Source organism: Girardinichthys multiradiatus, chromosome 12 (genome assembly GCF_021462225.1).
Source record: "Girardinichthys multiradiatus isolate DD_20200921_A chromosome 12, DD_fGirMul_XY1, whole genome shotgun sequence".
NCBI classification, from domain to species: Eukaryota; Metazoa; Chordata; class Actinopteri; order Cyprinodontiformes; family Goodeidae; genus Girardinichthys; species Girardinichthys multiradiatus.
Window position 1 is genome coordinate 47,030,899 of NC_061805.1, and position 18,452 is coordinate 47,049,350.

An 18,452-nucleotide genomic window follows, 5' to 3' on the forward strand; every position below is an offset into this window, starting at 1 on the left:
GCTGAAGAAATTCAACCTGCCAAAGACTATGATGGTGCACTTCTACACAGCCATCATTGAGTCCATCCTCACCTCCTCCATCACCATCTGGTACGCCGCTGCTACAGCCAAGGATAAGGGCAGGCTGCAGCGTGTCATTCGGTCTGCTGAGAAGGTGATTGGCTGCAGTCTACTGTCGCTCCAGGAACTGTACACCTCCAGGACCCTGAAGCAGGCAGGGAAGATTCTGGCTAATCCCTCCCACCCCGGTCACAGACTCTTTGAGACTCTCCCCTCTGGCAGGAGGCTGCGGTCCATCCGGACCAAAACCTCACGCCACAAGAACAGTTTTTTCCCATCTGCCACCAGCCTGGTTAACAAAGCCCGGAAACCACCCTGACACTGTCCCTTTCCCCCACACCCCCCCCCCCTTTTTTTTTTGCTGACAGGACACCTGTAACCTGTAACTCTATGCGTTACATTAACGCTCAGCTTGGACTCCTGCTTTACTTGCACTGCCATACTTGCACAATGATCACCTGCACTGTTGTATTGCTCTTGCATCTTATACTGCTCTATATTTACTCTCACTCACTTAAAACTGTGCACATATATTTATATTATATTGTAGATATGTTTATACTGTTTAATTTGTACTGTATTGCACCGACTACGCCAAAACAAATTCCTTGTATGTCCAAAAGCGTACTTGGCAATAAAGCTTTTCTGATTCTGATTCTGATTCAAAGTAACTTTGGTCTTAAATTAATAGGTGAAGATGGTAGAAATGTATGTAAATTAAAAAAAATCTAAATCTGAATTACTACATATAATTACCAACAGTTAAGTACAAAACCTGATTTTATTTTTTTCAAGATTACTATTTAATAGCTTCTTTGCATGTTTATTCATGTCATTCTATTAAAACCCTGCATTAGAATAGTTTTCAGATACAGAGCTTACCTGCTGAAGTTAAAGAGCAGCCTTTCAAACACCAGGACCGGACCGGTGCTGCTCAGAATAATGAGAGGCTGCCCCCCCAACAAGCAGAAAAGGCCACCAGCGATGGTAGTGCCCAGAAAACTCTCCAACACACCCTGCAAACATGGAAAAAAATATATAAAAAAAAGGAAATCACACAGGAATGGTTGACATACTTTGGATTTTTGTAGGGGTTAAAAACCCTCTCTGACCTGCATGTTGTCTGTAGCGTCCCCCAACAGACCACCAAAGGTGATGGCATTCGTCACAGTTCCCAGGTAAATAAACAGAATAGTCGACAGGGCCTGAATGTGAAATGCGTCGGTGAAGTCACTAACAAAGAAAGGCGCTTTTCTCTTTATATCAAGCATGAGACCCCCACAAAACCTGAAAAACACACATGAAAAAATTGTTTAATAACACGACAACATTCTTAATTTACAGACTGAGAAACAAAAAGCTAAAACCAAGAAAAAAAAAAAAGATTTGCTGCACATGACTGTCTGTCTATCTATCCATATGTATAAATCACAGATTATTCAGACATTTTTTATTTTGTTTAAGATATTTTTTTGGCACTAGTGGTCTTTATTTTTGACAGTAGGTAGACTGGAAAGAGGGGTAAAGAGAGGGGGAGACATTCGGCAAATGTCACCGGGTCCTGGACTCGAACCCAGGACAGCCGCTTTGAGGACTGTAGCCTCTGTACATGGTTGCGCGCTTAAGCCCTACACCATCAGCGCCACACCCAATTATTCAGACTTTTATACCTTCCCGTCTTCTTCAGCTCCTCCCCCATTGCATGCCCTCCTCCTCCATGACCTCCATCATGAGGCGTGTCTCCATTCATCTGGGACTCTCCTCCTGCGTACATGTTTTTCCTAAAAGGGAAATAAGTTTGTTTAATCAGTGCTCCAATACCTCATGAACACTAGGTCACCTGAAAATGTTTATTTGATATAGGTCAAATATTGGCCTGACTTTATTTAACTGTATCCTTTTTTGTCACCTACTTTTGCTGTTCCCAGTCAGATGAGGTTGGTATCCATTAGGTGATTAAATAGCTTAATTGAACAGTGCTGCCTTAAACACTAGGACATTCCTGCCTTACTGCAGCTTTATATAATATGAACTGTGGCAGTTTCATAATTTCTGTTGTGCACCTGGATGCATTTGGGGTGATTCTGCAGTCAGTGCTCTTCTCTTGTGTAATGCTCACACAGCATTCTGAGTACAACCCGACTTATGACTTCATAAATGTATAAATTCCTTTAACTGCATTTTGTGTTTAACAAACGAATTAGTCATTGTTTCATTCCAGTGGTAAATATTGTTACAGATGCACATAAAATTGGACTAATTATATTTACTTATAATATCCTAAAAAGTCATGTCACATTTTGTTACAATAAAATCAAAAACTTAAACATTTATGTAATAGACCAACACAAACTGTGAAATGGAAAGAAAATGATACATGGTGTATAACATCTTTTATAAAAAAAAAAAAAAGGCCTGAAGTGTGGCATCCATTTGAATATAACATAATAATAAAATCAGGTGCAACAAACTGTCTTCAGAAGTTACCTAATTGGGGCCTGCCATAGCAATGCATAGGAGAGCAGTGCATTGCGCATGCACTGCTCTCCTATGCATTGCTATGGCAGGCACCTATTGTTATTCACCTGGTCAAAACCTATCCACTTTAATGCGGCCCGAACCGCAGCGCGCACCCCCACAATATATACATCAAAATGTCCGGCTCGGTCCCAGGAGGTGTGCTATTACTTTTATTGGCGTTTCGAGTTACCATGGCGACGTAATTTACGAAAAACCACCCCCCAAAATCCCCATAGGAATGAATGGAGTCAGGGGCGGAGGAATCCTCAAAATAAGACAAAACATGCTCAACAAAATAAAAGCCTTTGCATTTTAAAAAATAGATCATTTCAGGACTGGGCTTCACACTAATGTTGGAGCTCACCCAGTGTTGGTCTTTTAAAATAAGGCTTACTGAAAATTTCAAAATAAAAACCTCAGTCTTCCAGAGTCACTAGTAATATTTTAATAGATAATAGCATAGACAATAAAAAAATTGCAAGCTCCGGTCCGAGAAGCACGCACCAAGAGGCAGGCCCCGTCTAAATTTCTTCCGAAATTTTCTAGTTTGTAAATAGAGTCCAGCTGTGTAAGTAAAACTCGTCATAATTCCAGGTGTTCTGTGAAGGCCTCAGATGTTTGTTAGAGAACATTAATAAACAATCATCTTCATGAAGACCATGGAACACATCAGACATCATCAACGTACAGGCCTGACAAAGAGATCATTAAGCAGAAAATGAAAAGCAGCCATGAGACCCATAGTAACTCTGGATGAGCTGCAGAGGACAACTATTAGTCATGCAATTCACAACCCTGGCCTTTATCGCACAGTCGCAAAATTGTTGAATTATTGAAAAACACCATAAGAAGTCCCATTTCATGTTGAGTGATGAAGTGGACCAAAATGAAACTGTTTAAACTGTAAGCTAAATGCTGTGTGGCGGAAAACTAGCCCTTCACAATATCCTGAACACACCATCCCACAGTGAAAACACTGTTCCAGGTTGCAAAAGACTTGAGGTTGGGCGAAGGTTCATCTTCCACTAGGTCAATAACCCTGAATTTACAGTCAAATGTGCAATAAAGAGTTTAGATGAAAGCATATTCATGACTTAAAATTACCCAGTCAAAGTCCAAACCTAAATCTAAATTGATGTTCATTGTTGCTCCACTCATGTTTCCAAAGAAGAATGGGCAAAACGTTTAGTGTCTAGAAGTTCGAAACTGCTGGAGATATACCCTTATAGAATTGCAGCTGTAATTCTAGTGTTTACGGACTAAGACAGCAGAAAACAAATGCACACCATGCTACACTGTGTAGGTATATCCCATAAAATCACATTGTGGTTGTAACTTGAAAAAACAAAAGTTAAAGGGGTATGAATATCTTTGCCAGGCATTCTAAACGTAACATAAGTCTGTATTGTTGTTTATTAGACAGTATTTTATTTAATATACACTGGAAACTAAAATAATATACTAAAGAGTTTGTGATTATATGCATTTTTGACCTTTTATCAGACGAGGGGAGCGATTTGGGGGGCTCTATCCTGATGGTCGGGTCCCATTCTCCAGGAGGAAGTACAATCACCTCATCCAGGAACTCATCGATACCAGCCAGCAAGTCCTGTCTGTCCTTCGCCTTATATGCAATGTCATGAAAGACCTGCAAACAAACAGAGAGAGGGGTGATGTATTAGAGCGGAAAAAGTCCTCTGTGAAAGCATGTGGCTTCATCGAGCAGTGAACTGTAATATCAGATCTGAGGATTACTAAATAGAAAAAGAGAGCAGCGACATACAAACTCTATATAAGCGACTAATCCCATCTAATCAACCCAAAAACTGTGGAGAGCAACATTGTTTTATCAATTTAATCAACTCAACCATTTTCCTATCTAAGTGTCAGAGATCTTGGAGTCAGTTTGTACTTAAATGAATCATTACAGAAGCAAAAATGTAAACAATTTCCCATTCAATGAACAGCAGGTGGCCAGTTGCTGTAAAATAACTAAAGACGATTAATTCTAAATAAAAATGCAAACATTTTCTAAATACAAAAAACGATAAAGGCATAAAAGTACAAAGCTGCTGCAATGTTTTAAAGAAATTACTTCATTTACTTTGAAGGGACGATTTGGGATTTTTTAAATAGGGTTCTCTGAGGTAGTCAGCCATAGTTAATATCTTACCTGTAGTAAGAAAAAGTCAGTTGCAGAGAAAGAGGACTACTCACACACAGGTGTAGGGCTAACTGCTAATCATATTGAATTTCATTCTTATAAAGCATTTCTAATAACCCTGCTGATAGAAAATGAACTCCACATCCACTGAAATGTAATCCCTACTGTTTCAAATTGTGCCATTTCTGATTTTATTGCTGTTTTCTCAATTGAATGACATCCCTGTCACTTGCATGATTGTACTTGTTGCACCGTGTCTTATCAGCTGAGGCTCATAATGCCACCAGTATAACTCCAAGTCTGTCTAGAGCCCAGGAAACCTTTAAATCAGGCTACCCAGATGTTGGCGTTTTTTCCAGTTTATGCTTTAGAAATGAAAGAGGTGTCATTAATACACCTGAATTCAAAAAAGCAGAGAACTCCAGGATGTAGGATGATACAGACTGTAAAGTGACGGGATCCCAGCTGGATAGACTGTTGTCACAGTCAACTCATGGCACCAACAGCAGTCAGGAAACCTCCTCTTTTTCTCCTTGGTCTTTTATCTTCTACTGTATAGTCAGGCTCATACAAAAATATTTGCATCTCCCCCAAAAAATACAGACCATCCTCACTGTCTTGAAGACAATGGTACATTGTGTTGTGGTAGTTTTGGATCAATACTGATGCAATAACAGGTGCTAGATAATTGGGTGAAATGATGTACTGTACCTATCAGCTTTAGCACATGTAATTTCCCATGTTAAAGGAAATGCACATCTGGAGAGCTCTGTCGTTCCTTCTGATGCACACCTTTCGCACACATGGGAATTGTCACATGGATTTCATTCAAACAGAACAGATCTGTGGATTTCAGCCAAATGGGATTTTTCTATAATGAAAGGAGGTAGGGTAGCCTACCATAAGAAACAAGTGAATTACTTACTACACTAAAATGAATTTTTTATACTGTAAAATATGTAAAGTTTGCTATTAATTTGTCTGCAGGTGTAACAAGAGTGCAGCTCTGCAAAGGATGAGTCCAGATGCTAGAGTGCCCTGCCTGCAGCTCTAACCAATCGCCTGCTGCACAATTTAGTCCTGTTATGAGTTAAACAAAGGAGCTCCTGAATTTGTGGAAATTGTTTTCCAGTTTTTCCAAATCATTTTGTTTGCTCAGTTTTTGCAAGGATTCCCTATATTTAAAATATGTACCAAATCAGAAGTATTATTTCAGTGAATTTACAAGACAGTCTAACCTCATCAGACATCAGTGTGGCGATTGCTCGGCCAATCTCATGGTATGACTTTGCTTTGCCTTTGGGTCCAAGCAGGATGAACAAAAACCTACAATGTGGAGCAAAGCAGAGGATAAATCAATCATGGACAAAACATTGTACAGTTAGAAGATCCTGTCTGATTTCTTATTGTTTAACTTAAATTAAAAACTAAATGTAAAAATTATGAAGTGAAAAATAGTTCTTAATCTGTCTTAATTACATCTAAAAAGCAAATAAATCAAGCCAGGTTGAAAAGGTTATTGCATGTTTGCTGTATGTCTTTGTTGTTTTTCTTTTTCTTACTGACTGTGTTGTGTAAAGTGTTGCACTCAGACAGGATAGTAATTCTGCACTGATGCATGTTTCGGAGTTAATTTTTAGCTCTGAATGTCAGGCACCTTGTGGGAACGGGGACTTCAGTCAACGCTCCCAGCATCACAGCTTGCTGCAATCGAACAAATGCCACAAAGGGAGCATCCAGGAAGTCCACCTCCCCCACCAGCACATTGGAGGCCTCCGCGTCTCTTGGCAACTTCTTCATGAACTTGTTTTTTAACTGGAGCGTACAAAAAAGGAAAAACAGAAGGAGTTCACCTTAAATTAAGCACTCTACATCAAACAGGACAGTTTCTTTGAGTGCAAATGCCAAACAAATTGTTTGTTACATGAAGTCTGTGTTTTTTCTGACACCGAGATGCAGAGTGGTGCAAAGATGGACACCTGCTGAGCTCTGAAGGTTCAGCATTTATGGAAAAGATTTAAGCCTTTCACCTGTGTGTGTGATAAAGCATCCCTTGAATTTATTTTGATTTTCTTTTTATATCTGCTGCCTTTATTCCTTTCTAAATTTCTAAGACCTTGCCCGCCTCCATCATCATAACTAAAAAGAGTAATTTATTTATTTTCATTAGAAATAGACCAACTGTGAAGTCGAGGGTCGCTGAAACCCATTCATCCATCCATGTTTAAACCTCTCCTTTCAACACAAACAGCTAAATATAATGTAAGAAATTGGAACTGCAAATCCACCATGATGTGATGGATAATGAAGACAAAACTGCCAGTCCAGTTGTGAAGTCACTCAGCAGGATCCTGTTTACCCACCTAGGCCACAGACTGTGTATAAAAGAGAGCTTAATGGCAATTAATTGTATCTCAAGATTTTTAAAAGACACACCTAGCTGAAGAGATGGGAACAAAGGGACAAAAAAGGGAGTTAATTTCTCATTGAGCTGACTATAATAGGTTTCAAAGAAATAGCTCCACAGACAGGCTAGGGAAAATGACAGTGATGCTGCAATCCTATATTTTCAAAAAGCAAGACACCAATATGTCTTTGACGCCCCAGGAAGTTGTTTCAGATTGTTAAAAATGTATAAAAATGAGCAGGACCTATAGGAAAAAAATTTGAAGTTTGTTCGGTCATTAAATTAATCTAATTTCTGTCCTCAGTGCACTACACCTTAAACAAAGTCTAGTCGTCTACTTTGCTTCCTTATATTTAGGATTAGTTAAGACCGTAAATAATCAAGCAAACATCTTCAGATGTTTCTTTTCCTGAAAAAGAAGTATTTTATGATCAGAGATAATGAGTAAACAAATTAAAAAGATCGAGGTGAGATTGCTGTGGAATGCTATTGTGGTAGTTATTGACAGTATTACCATCAGCACATAAGACAGAAAACACCAGTGACTGACTTTAGGACCTGTGCTCCTTGGACATCCTCCTGTGTGTGTGTCAGTTTCAGGGGACGTTTCCAGACCAAAGAGTGTCAATAAGATTCCTATACGAAACTACAGCTGGACTTAGGGAATTAATAAAATAAAAACCTATACCATGACAGCAGTCTCAGCAGTTTGCATGTTAGGTCAACATACAGGAGACTGCCATGTTCCCATTGAACAGGAAGGGTCAGTTCTAGAGCTTTAGTTTGGGTTATTTCCTGTTTAAAATCTGAGAGAAGACAACCAGTGCACCTCTTTGTCTGAGAATCTTTACTCCCATCAATTAGGATGTTAGCTCACATTTTGACTAGCTGAATTTTCAAAATTAAGCATAGCAGATGCTTTTCTAACATTTGGATTCTTTCTAATGGCTTTGAATAAACCATGGAAAAGTTTTATCTCAGGGGTTGTGTTTAGTGTTAGTTCTATATGACGGCCCAAGAAGGAAAAGTTTGAAAAAGTGTTTCATCACGACCTAAACTGTGCAGATTTTAGTGAAATGTCATGAGATGTAACACAAAGAGCAGGAAATACTGCTATATCTAACACATACCTACTGGAACTGAAAAAGTACCATTTAACATGTTATTTTCCAGCAAAGGAACATAATTACAATGTACAAATCTGCAGCACATTCAATAATCAGACTGAAGATTTAAAGGGTAGAGAGGTATTGTAATTCTAGTAAGAATGAAAGGGACATATGTGTGTAATGTGTGTGTTTATGATTAAAGGAAACGTAATCAGTGTTGTTAAACTCCACAGTAGCCATTATTGTGGATCGCAGCCTCTCTACAACATCCAATCAGCTCTGCTTCTGCTCCTTTTTCCTTGGTGTGTCCCCACACCCATCCCACACTATGTTTTTTGGGCACCTGTTTTTTCCAACTCTTTTTCAGACTGCTCTGATGGACACTGCACTATGGTATGAAATGGTATTAAATATTTATTGTGCCAAAAACATTCACTCCCCCTCAATCTTATATCTTGCCACATTACCACCACAGACTTTAATGTATTTTATATGAATATTTTATATGAAATGACCAGAACAAAGTAGTGCATGATTGTGAAGTGGAAGGAAAATGAAATAGGGTTTTCTAAAATCTTTACAAATGAGATAACTGGGACTGCTCTTCTTTGCAAAATAGTTCAATTTGAGACCAGTTACATGAAAAAGTGTCTGTGAATGTCATTGCCACAGATTTCAATTGGATTTATGTTTGAACTTTGAATAGGACATTCTAACATTAATATGCTTTAAACTAAACCTTTCTATTGCAGCTCTGGTTTTTATGTTAAGGTGAACCTCCTTTCCTGTCCTTTTAAGCCTCTAGCTGTTTCTATTTTTCAGGATTGGACTGTTTAGCTCCATCCATCATTCCTAACATCTCAAATCAGCTTTGCTGTCTCATCTTTAGAAAAGCAACCCCAGAGGTTAGGGGACCAGATGTCCCAATTTATGCGGTACTGTGCCGAATTTTTCATTCCTTTCCCAGTGTCCCTCAAACAGAAACAATTTCCAGCACTTGAAATTCTGATAAGTCAAAAAACTGGAGCTATTCTGAAATGTAAAGAAAGAAGAGCTGCAGTCATCATCAGCTGTCAATCAAATTACACATCAGTGTCCCATGTCATGACCAACCTAAGCACCACAATGCTAGTAAAATAAAACTAACAAGAAAAAGATTTCTTGTATAGCTCACACCAGTATACTATACAGAATTTAATGGAAAGCCTGTCACGGAAAAGAAAATGCAGCTACAACAAACTGGGTGAGGCCAGTGAAAGATGATCTCTGAGGGATTTTTATTAAGTTTGCCAAAGTTAGTATTCAATTTCACATGGAGGGGAGCATGATGTGAAGCGACAATGTAAAAGTGAGTCGCACAAGAAATGCACTGCTAAAAAAAGCTGCCTGCTGATCTATGGACTCGTTTTTACTCAAACCCAGAGATGTCTGCCAGACAGACAAGGTAACAGCATCAGGGATTAACGGAGTTAAACTTTAAAAGCTTGTAAAATTAATTTTCAAACTTGTGCTAGTTCATTGCAAAGCAGAGACTGATGATCTTTGTTAAATTTAAATTTATGACATCATCATAGTGTTGGTAATGTGTCCCACAATGTCCTTGATAAGCATCCTTGTTGTCCCGCATTCAGTTTTATGATATCACCCTACCCAGAGGACTCTGCAGCTCCTCCAAGGTTATCAAAGGCTCTTGGCTGTTTCTCTGATTAATGTTCTCCTTACTTGTGTCTCAGTACGTTTGTAGTTGTGACAGTCTTTCAGTTTTTGGATGATGGACTGAACAGGGCACTGTGAAATTGGAATATTTTTTATAATCTGATTATGCCAAAAACTTCTCCAGAACTTGATCCCTGACCTGTCTGCTTTGTTCCTCAGTCTTCGTGATGCTGTTTGTTGACCAATCTTCCCTAACAAACCTCTGAGGCATTCACAGAACAGCTTCATTAATGCTAAGATTATAATACACACAGCTGCACTTCTGAAAAGTAGAGGAAATAGGGCCCACATTTGATGGCGGGCCTAAGCTGATCCAGGAGAGGGAGAAGCCCAAGCCCCAGCCTGACACAAAAACAGGCGCAGACAGTCATAATCACACATTCCCACCCTCATGCTTACACATAAAAACACTCACAACCACAAATCCAACGTAAATCACACCAAAATGGACGTCGTACACTCAATTAAACTCCCGATACCCCAGAGAGGCAACCAGCCCCGGGACTCAGGAGGTGGTCCCCTTCATTCTGGGGTGGAGACAGACAGACTAGTGCCAGCACCGCCCAAAACCTGAACGGCCACAGCCCAGACCCTGACCCCAGCTCCGTCCACAGCCCCCAAACGACCCCCGTCCCTTTCGGGAGGGGTCAACGCACAAACGAGGGGTCTACATGCTCCAAGTGAGACCGTCAACCGTAGCCGTCCCAATACAAATCAGTCCTAGCCCAATAATAAATTCCGATCTCAACCCCATGATCCCCCCCATCCCCCATGAACCCAAACATGAATTTCCCTACAGGGCCACCCCCAAGCAGGACGAATATATCGAACACAGGCCCCCAAACCCAAACACCATGAATCCCCTCCCTACAGGGACACAACCCCCACCCCACACGATGCAAACCCCTCCACGGCACCCTCGAGTCCCCCCAACCCCCCCCCACCCCCCCACCCACCCCCGGACATGACAGCCAGCGGAGTGATAAATGCTTTGTGGAAAAATACAAAAAGAAATTCCCCTTGGTTGTGGCAAATAATTTTACTTTTGTGGAAGTTCACTTGACCTTCTTGTGACTGGGTGTGCCAGGCTGGTCATCACTAAATCCATGTTTTTTTACATATTAACCTTAAAAGTAAATATTCATTTAGATATTTACACTCTTGCGATAAACTTCAAATTATGTAATCGACATGGCAATAGAAACCTGGCTGCTGCAAGCTAAAACAATTATGTTGGTTGTTGCAACAATGCACTTTAGACAATGTTATCTACGTTTCAAATCTGCAACCTTGATTTGTGGGGACAGATTTCCTCTGCTCTGCAGTGGATGAGGCAACATCAGGTTAACAGCCTGCAATTCTGTCACCATAGTCACCATCTGTCTTTCCTTTCTACAAATGTCATTTCCATTAAGATGTTCAATAAATGATTGACACTTCTCACCTCTGCCTTTCCCAGAACACCGCTCTCATTTTTGACATTTAGTTGGAAAAGAGCATTCCTGATAAGCTGTTATTTGTCAGAAAATATATTTTGAAGTCACTTTTTTGCATTGCAGCAAAATGTGTTTGCCATTTTCTAGTACTGTGTAACATCCTGTGTAAATGATTCAGGGTTTCCCACAGTGAACTATGGAAAGAATTGGAGAATTGATGGTCACTACCCCATATAAAACAAAGAACTGTTAAAAAGTCTGATATTATTCCTTATGTCTTTCCATTCTCCTTCCGAGGAAATCCGTGGAAATTGTTGGTCTCAATCATTAGTCCTCCAGAATTTTTGGAGGTCTGTCAATGTTTTTCATTGGACTTTTTCAGTCATTTGAAGCCCTGAACCTGATCAGAATGAAACCAATGCCTGTCTATCTACACATAAAAGAAAACATAGTGATAAAAGGGACTTAATTCTTTAAAAAACAACAGCAGTTTCTTCCCATTTCTTTAACCAAATACCAAACACAGTTTGAGAGATATATGAAGATAGTACAATAACTTGCTGAAAAACTGGAAAAAAAGCAGCCAAAGACCAAAGAAAAGCTCTGAGGTCGATCAAAGAATAAACAATGTTTACTGTTACTTTTTGAAGATAGTTTTACCAGTTTCTTGTTAACATAAATTATGCATTTATAATATCACATTATTTTACAATAATCATCTTGTAGAAAATAACTGATTATGTCTCTTCTTCTATTTATGAAGAATAAAAATCCCAGTTTTAAAAAAGGAAGCTGCCATTAAAATGATCAGTGGCAAAAACAAAGTAACATAGTAATATTTTCATCATCACACATTCTATAGCTCTATAGTTTTTTTTATTTATGTTTATTTATTTACTTCTGTATGTATTATTCATGTTTATTTATTGAATTATGTTGCTTTGTTTGCTATTTTACTTTACAATATGATGTAATTTCCTTTTTGAAGAACAATAAGTGTACTGATTTGCGAATGGTAGGATATGTTAAACTAACGCAGAAGGAGAGTGTTTGCCGCAGCAGACCCTCATGGGTTGATCAGCATTGATATTACTTTGATTATCATATATTTCTTGAGCTAAACCCTTGTCTTAATGTGATTATTTTTATATGATTGTTGCTATGCCCTCTTGCTTCTTTTGTGACCCAAAAAAAATGCTCGGTTCGATTCCCGGCCCTGGGCCATTTATGCATGTTTTCCCCTTTTTGCTCTATCCAACTTCCTGTCCAGCTACTGATGAATAAAGACCACAAGTGCCAAAAACATTAAAAAAATTAAACTTCTGAGATGATCAAAAATGTACTCATTTGTACTGAACTAGAAAACAAAATCTGACAAAAATGTTCCCAATTAACAAGAAAGTAAAATGTTTTAAAAACAGAAACGTGATGGAAAACAAGGGATATTAGATTTTCTTTGACTCACCTGGTCCTTCTTTGGTTTATCAGAGATGTCATTCAGGCTGCTGGATGCCAGGTTCTTGTGAGGTGTTGTCAGAGTATCTGTTGTGACGCAGACAGAGTAGGTAGTTTGAACTTTGTCGATTTTTTGAAACAGAGAGGGAAAGTATGATGGAGGGGGAGACCCAGGAAAAAGACAGCAGCCCAGAGAGTTTGCTCCACATGCATCTGAAGAACATTTACCACTCAGCTGCAATATTCATGCAAACTCAAAGAGAGTTCTTTCTTTGTCCCCACAGAGCAGAGTAGTTCTTGCATAATTGAAGACAGGTCCCCAGTCTATCGATCTCCTGGTCAATCTTGTTATTGTGAAAGAGAAATCAGAAAACGTGAAACCCTTCACTTGAAGCAGAGACTGACGCTTAATCTGGAGGGAACCATCCACCTCTTCTGGGTGAAGCCGTGACTTCAGAATTAGAGGAACTGATCTGATTTAGACTTTAAATTATTCCAGTGTATGTTAAAACTTCCCCAATCTAGACACCCTTCTGATCATCATATAGAGACCTTAAAATACTGTTCATGTGCACCACAAACAGGATCAACAAAAGGGCAGCAAGTCCAGCAAGCCCTGGGAACAACTCACGTATGTACAAAGAATGCAGACACCAGACAGCTCTTAAAGGCATCCCTGGTACGTCCTACTCCAACAGCATCCCCAAAAGCCCAATCCACATAACATATGACCTCCAAACTCGCAAGATCCGCTTGACAGCTCAAAAAAGATAGTTGTTGCTCATTCTGATTCACAGATCTTTCGTTAAAGAGAATTAGAATACAATTTCAGTGTTTAGTGAACCTTAATATCTTAAAACACCAACTTTTTCATTTGCCTTGTTGCCAACATAATACCAACAAAATGACAACTTTTGTATTGTTTGTTAAATCCAAACATAACCAGCTCTAATCTTAGTAAAGTCTACATATCGTTCTCATGGTTTATTAAACTTGTCCCACTTATGCTTGCACAGCAGCTGTACAGGTGAGAATATCCGGCCATCTAAGTGTTCCACCTTTCACATCAAACTGTCCCACTAAGTGCTTCCTTCAAGACCTTGACTGACGCTCTGCTGACTTTCCGTTTCAGCTCAACAGATCTGACAGCACGATGCGACCTCACATCAAACTCATCAGGGTAGAAACCTCAGCAGGTGGAATAAGTGGAGCCAACTAAGCTTTTTCATAAATCTGCCCCCTCAGCATTGTGGGTAGAACCAGGCCTGTCAGTATGATGCAGCCAGTGCAAATAAATCTGTTTTTGAGATTGAATTCATGTTTGTAATTCTTATATTTTACATAAATGATGTAAAACAAAACTGATCGTGAAGACTAAAAAACCTAGGCATGTTTCTGTACAGTGATGCTTCTTTCATTTTTTTATGAAGTTGTGTGAAGTACTTCTGAACAATAAGTAATTAAGCTAACTCAGAGCACAAACAATTCAAGAGTGACCAATGGCTTCAGCAGTCACCATAAAAACTCAGAATACCCGGTGTTGTGCCAGTTCACCCTTCACTTCAGCCAGGTTAAAACAAATTAGTTCATGTTCATAGTTCCCTATTCTGAACTAAGTTAGCAGCCCCAACACGAACAGGGTGTAGTTCATTTATCAGGCAATATTTTTGATTGGGATAGCATTGCTGAACATTGTGACAGCAAAATCAATTACAATTAACCCATGTTATTCCTCTACATCCTATAGCGTCCCCACCATTGATGTGCTTTATCATCTAAGCTATTGAAGATATACATCAGGTGTGGACAGTCAGAGACCATAATACTGGCCAACTATACGATACTAGCTGGATATAAAAACAATGCAATGCAACTTTTTTGATACTATGATTTAAGTTATGATTATCTGTGAATGGTGTGTCAACAGGCACATTGTGGTTGCCGCCCCTGTAGGCTAAGGCCCAGTGGGGAAGGTGCTTCTACAGGAAACATAGCAACCCAGGCTCTGAGTAGCTGTTACCTTGACTCCGCACAAGATTTTCTGATTGATTCACCAAACCTATCTCTCTGACTGCAGAGAAGATACTTACTGCTCATAACTACTCCACACAACCCCAGTTCAAGCAACATTAGGATGTGTTCTTTTCAATTTGGACACCGATAAATGTTCTGCATGTCTTAACTGGATCTGGGGAACTTACTAAGCCAGTCCATACTGGTACTCCTTTGGTTCTGCAAGTCCTCCATGGAGATGTGACCCGACAGGCAGGTCACCGAGCTCTCCAGAGGACTGCGGGCTTTTAGCAGCAGCAGCAGGTTATCAAAACCCGTCCAGGCAAGCAAGAAGGACAGACAGGTGGAAAGGACAGATGAAGGACAGTTGATAGACAAACAAAATCTAGATTGTTAGCAAATCTGAAAATTGTCAGTGGTATTAATCCGTGTGTTAGGAGCTGTGCAGAGAAACAGTGAGTTAAGAGGAATGGTGGTGTTAAACAGGAGAAACATGCAGTGATTTTAAATTTGTTTTCACAAAGACCCACTTTATCCTTGAAGGGGTTATAACCAATCAATGATTATCACTGATGGTCTTTATCTTTACTATGGTCTATATAACAGACACAGGCTTTGACATGATGCAGGAGCCTCTCCTTTTAAACATCAAAATGTTTCTTAAATCTGATAAGAGGTAATACATAACTTTACTTTCCACAGGCTCATGAGTGGTAACAGATTAATTACATTGTCAACATTAAGTTACTCAACGTTTTACAATAAAAGCAAACCTGTCCATCGAATCAGCTAGGCCTGTTTAGTAAACTCAGGATATTTTCCCCAGTTAGGAGACTGAATGTCTCAGTTACTGTACATCAAAATGATAAGGCATTCACTTTACCTAATAAATCAACTGAATACAGATGCAACTCAGATTGAATCCAATATGATAAATACAAACTATTTCTCCTGATTTCACTCTTCTATTTCTGCATACTAAATCATTTATTATTTTGGAATTGATCACATTTCAAATTCAAACAACTCGGTGTAATTATGTTTTTTGGCCTTGAGTTTTAATCCACCAGAGCAATAAAATCTTGCATCACTTTAACTCCTCACTGTTAGAGATTAATGCAGAAATCTTACAGGTGCTGATGCAATACGTCTCTTTTAAATACATTGTAAAGTGCTGTTAGAGAGCTGATACCAAACACTTGTTGCTTAAACACATTAAATGAATCCACACAACAGTTAAGAAGTGTCTGCCCCCTTCCTTTCTTCCATTTTTGCTTTTCTGCCAAATGCACATTTTAATACAAGACAAAGATAATCCAACTAAATGCAAAATGCTGTTTTCACATAATGATTTAATTTAGTAATGAAAAAGAGCTATCCAGCCCAACCTGGTCCTATGTGATAAATAATTGCCCCCTAAACCTATTAACTGGTTACAGTGTCCTTGGCGACAGCAACTGCTATCAAGTTTTTGTGATTTAATGTTGCTGTGGAGGAATTTTAGCCCCAACTTTTTTGCAGAAGTGTTTTATTTCAGCCACACTAGACTTCATTTGAGGGTTTTTTTTTTGTCATTCAGAGGTGGATGCGCAGGTGTGCTGCAGATCCTTGTCCTGCAGAATAACCCAAGTATGCTTGAACTTAAGGTCACAAGATTATTTCTTTCAGGATTTTCTGCTGAGAGCTTTAATTTAATCGATTACAACAAGTCGTTCAGGTCCTGAAGCAGCAAAACAGCCCCAGATCATCACACTGCCACTACCATGCTTGAAACCATGCTATGATGCTCTTTTTCTGAAATGCAGTGGTAGCTTTACGCCATATGTAATGTGACGCACACCTTCCAAAAACTTCAACTTTGTCCCATTAGCCCACAGAATATTATCAAGACGTTTCTGGGGAAATGTGAGGCCGTCTGTTGTGTAAGCTTTGGTCAGCAACGGTTTTGGACTTGAAATCTCTCATTAATGCTATTTTTGCCTCCCTGAAAAGGTTCCTCATTGTTCCATATTGTCTCCATTTGTGGATAATGGTTCTCAATGTGGTTCGCTCAAGTCTCAAAGTCTTAGAAAAGGTGTTGGAACCCTTTCCTGTCAGATATCAATGACTTTGATTCTCATCTATTCTTGAATTTCTTTGGATCGGGTCTTGTTGGGTGGCTTTTGTTGCACTCTTTTAGCCTACTTTATGTCGTCTGGCATGTTCTGTTCAAGTGATTTCCTGATTCTACAGGCCTGGCAGTAATCAGGTCTGAATGAACGTTGCCATCTAAATGTGGTTAATTACAGTTTGGTGGATTATTGAAGGGGGCAAATACATTTTCACAGACAACCAGGTTGGTTTGGATAGATTTTTCCTGTAATAAATGAATTCATAATTTAAACTTGCACTTGTACTAAAACTTTAACGGAGCAAACAGTTTTTCACAGCGCTGTTTAAGCACTAGCTTCATAAGCTTAATGTAGAGTTTCAGAGTTAGCTGATTCAAAATGGTAGACAAAGTGAAAAATGTTTCAAGGAGTAGCCAGGAAATAATGGTTTCTTGCATCTTCTTCTATATAATTAATTTTGGGGTCTATTTAGAGCTAGATTAGTTGCTTCACAGCAGTGTGACCCACATAAAAACACGGTTCCTTGCAGTTCGGCACTCAATACTCACTGTACTTCTCGCCACTCAAATCAAACTGAATTTTGCAGGCATATTTTCATAATCGAATCATGACTTTTCTGTTTTGATTTTGTAGATTAAAAAGTTGAAAAGACTGCACCAAACTGGCACTATTGTTACCGTTGTCCTGGTTGGAAAACAGCCTACTTGCACAGGAGACCGTTTTCCCAATGTCTGCCAGGGAGCGGAGGTTGGACTTCTTGGTCTGGTGGCGGTGTTTCCGTAGCAACGTGTACATCACCTTGTCCTTTAGGTCTGCTTTCAGCTGGCCAATCTCTATCTGGTTGTCTGTGATCATCTCTGAAAGGAAATAATTGTTGCATCAGATCTTAGGTTTGATTTTGTTCCAGCAAATGAACAACAAAACATTATTACCTACAGAGTACTTATAAGGTGTATTCACACAGTCCTTTGGTCCGCTTGTTTGTTCCGGACTAAAGGCGGACTTTATTTTTTTGTTTGCTGCGGTTTGCTTTCACATCGTATTTTTTGCAAGTGAACTATTACTGGTAAACAAAGCCACGTGGGTGACAATCATTGCTCCCATTGGACAGAAATGACGGGGCCGGGACACAGCACAGATCCGGAAATTTAGGAACAACTGTAGATGTGCTGCGTGCAGCAACTCTGTTCTGCATATTTGTGCCATTATAACAACTGCAATATTATTGTGAGAGTCAAGAGCAGCTCATTCAACACAGCATGCCAGTAGCGTTGCTAAGCAACATACAGCTGATCAGGTAGGACTTCAGTACAACGTACACCTTTGCCACCGGCTACGGTGGCTTGTTAAATCTAAAGAGACGTACGTTTTCTGAAGTTGCTTTAGATCGGGGCCGGTTCGAATTCAGAGCATAAGCATTTGGAAGCGGACTGAGACCACCTCAAAAAGTGGGTTTTGGTC

General features: G+C 39.4%; 1 protein-coding gene across 3 annotated transcripts in view; it reads right to left on the bottom strand.

Annotated features, from left to right (window-relative positions):
• The window catches only part of slc4a4a (solute carrier family 4 member 4a), an 85,666-nt gene that overhangs the window by 20,904 nt on the left and 46,310 nt on the right, over window positions 1-18,452 (bottom strand). Inside the window, exons 7-15 of one of the 3 annotated variants that reach the window (XM_047382226.1) lie at window positions 17,669-17,848; window positions 15,069-15,164; window positions 12,878-12,954; window positions 6,402-6,559; window positions 5,983-6,070; window positions 4,074-4,228; window positions 1,731-1,841; window positions 1,173-1,347; window positions 943-1,076 (exon numbers count right to left, since the gene is read on the bottom strand). In XM_047382226.1, coding sequence (XP_047238182.1) covers window positions 943-1,076; window positions 1,173-1,347; window positions 1,731-1,841; window positions 4,074-4,228; window positions 5,983-6,070; window positions 6,402-6,559; window positions 12,878-12,954; window positions 15,069-15,164; window positions 17,669-17,848 — 1,174 coding nt within the window. The remainder of the gene's footprint in view (window positions 1-942; window positions 1,077-1,172; window positions 1,348-1,730; window positions 1,842-4,073; window positions 4,229-5,982; window positions 6,071-6,401; window positions 6,560-12,877; window positions 12,955-15,068; window positions 15,165-17,668; window positions 17,849-18,452) is intronic. The other 2 variants (XM_047382228.1, XM_047382227.1) reach the window with 2 other exon arrangements.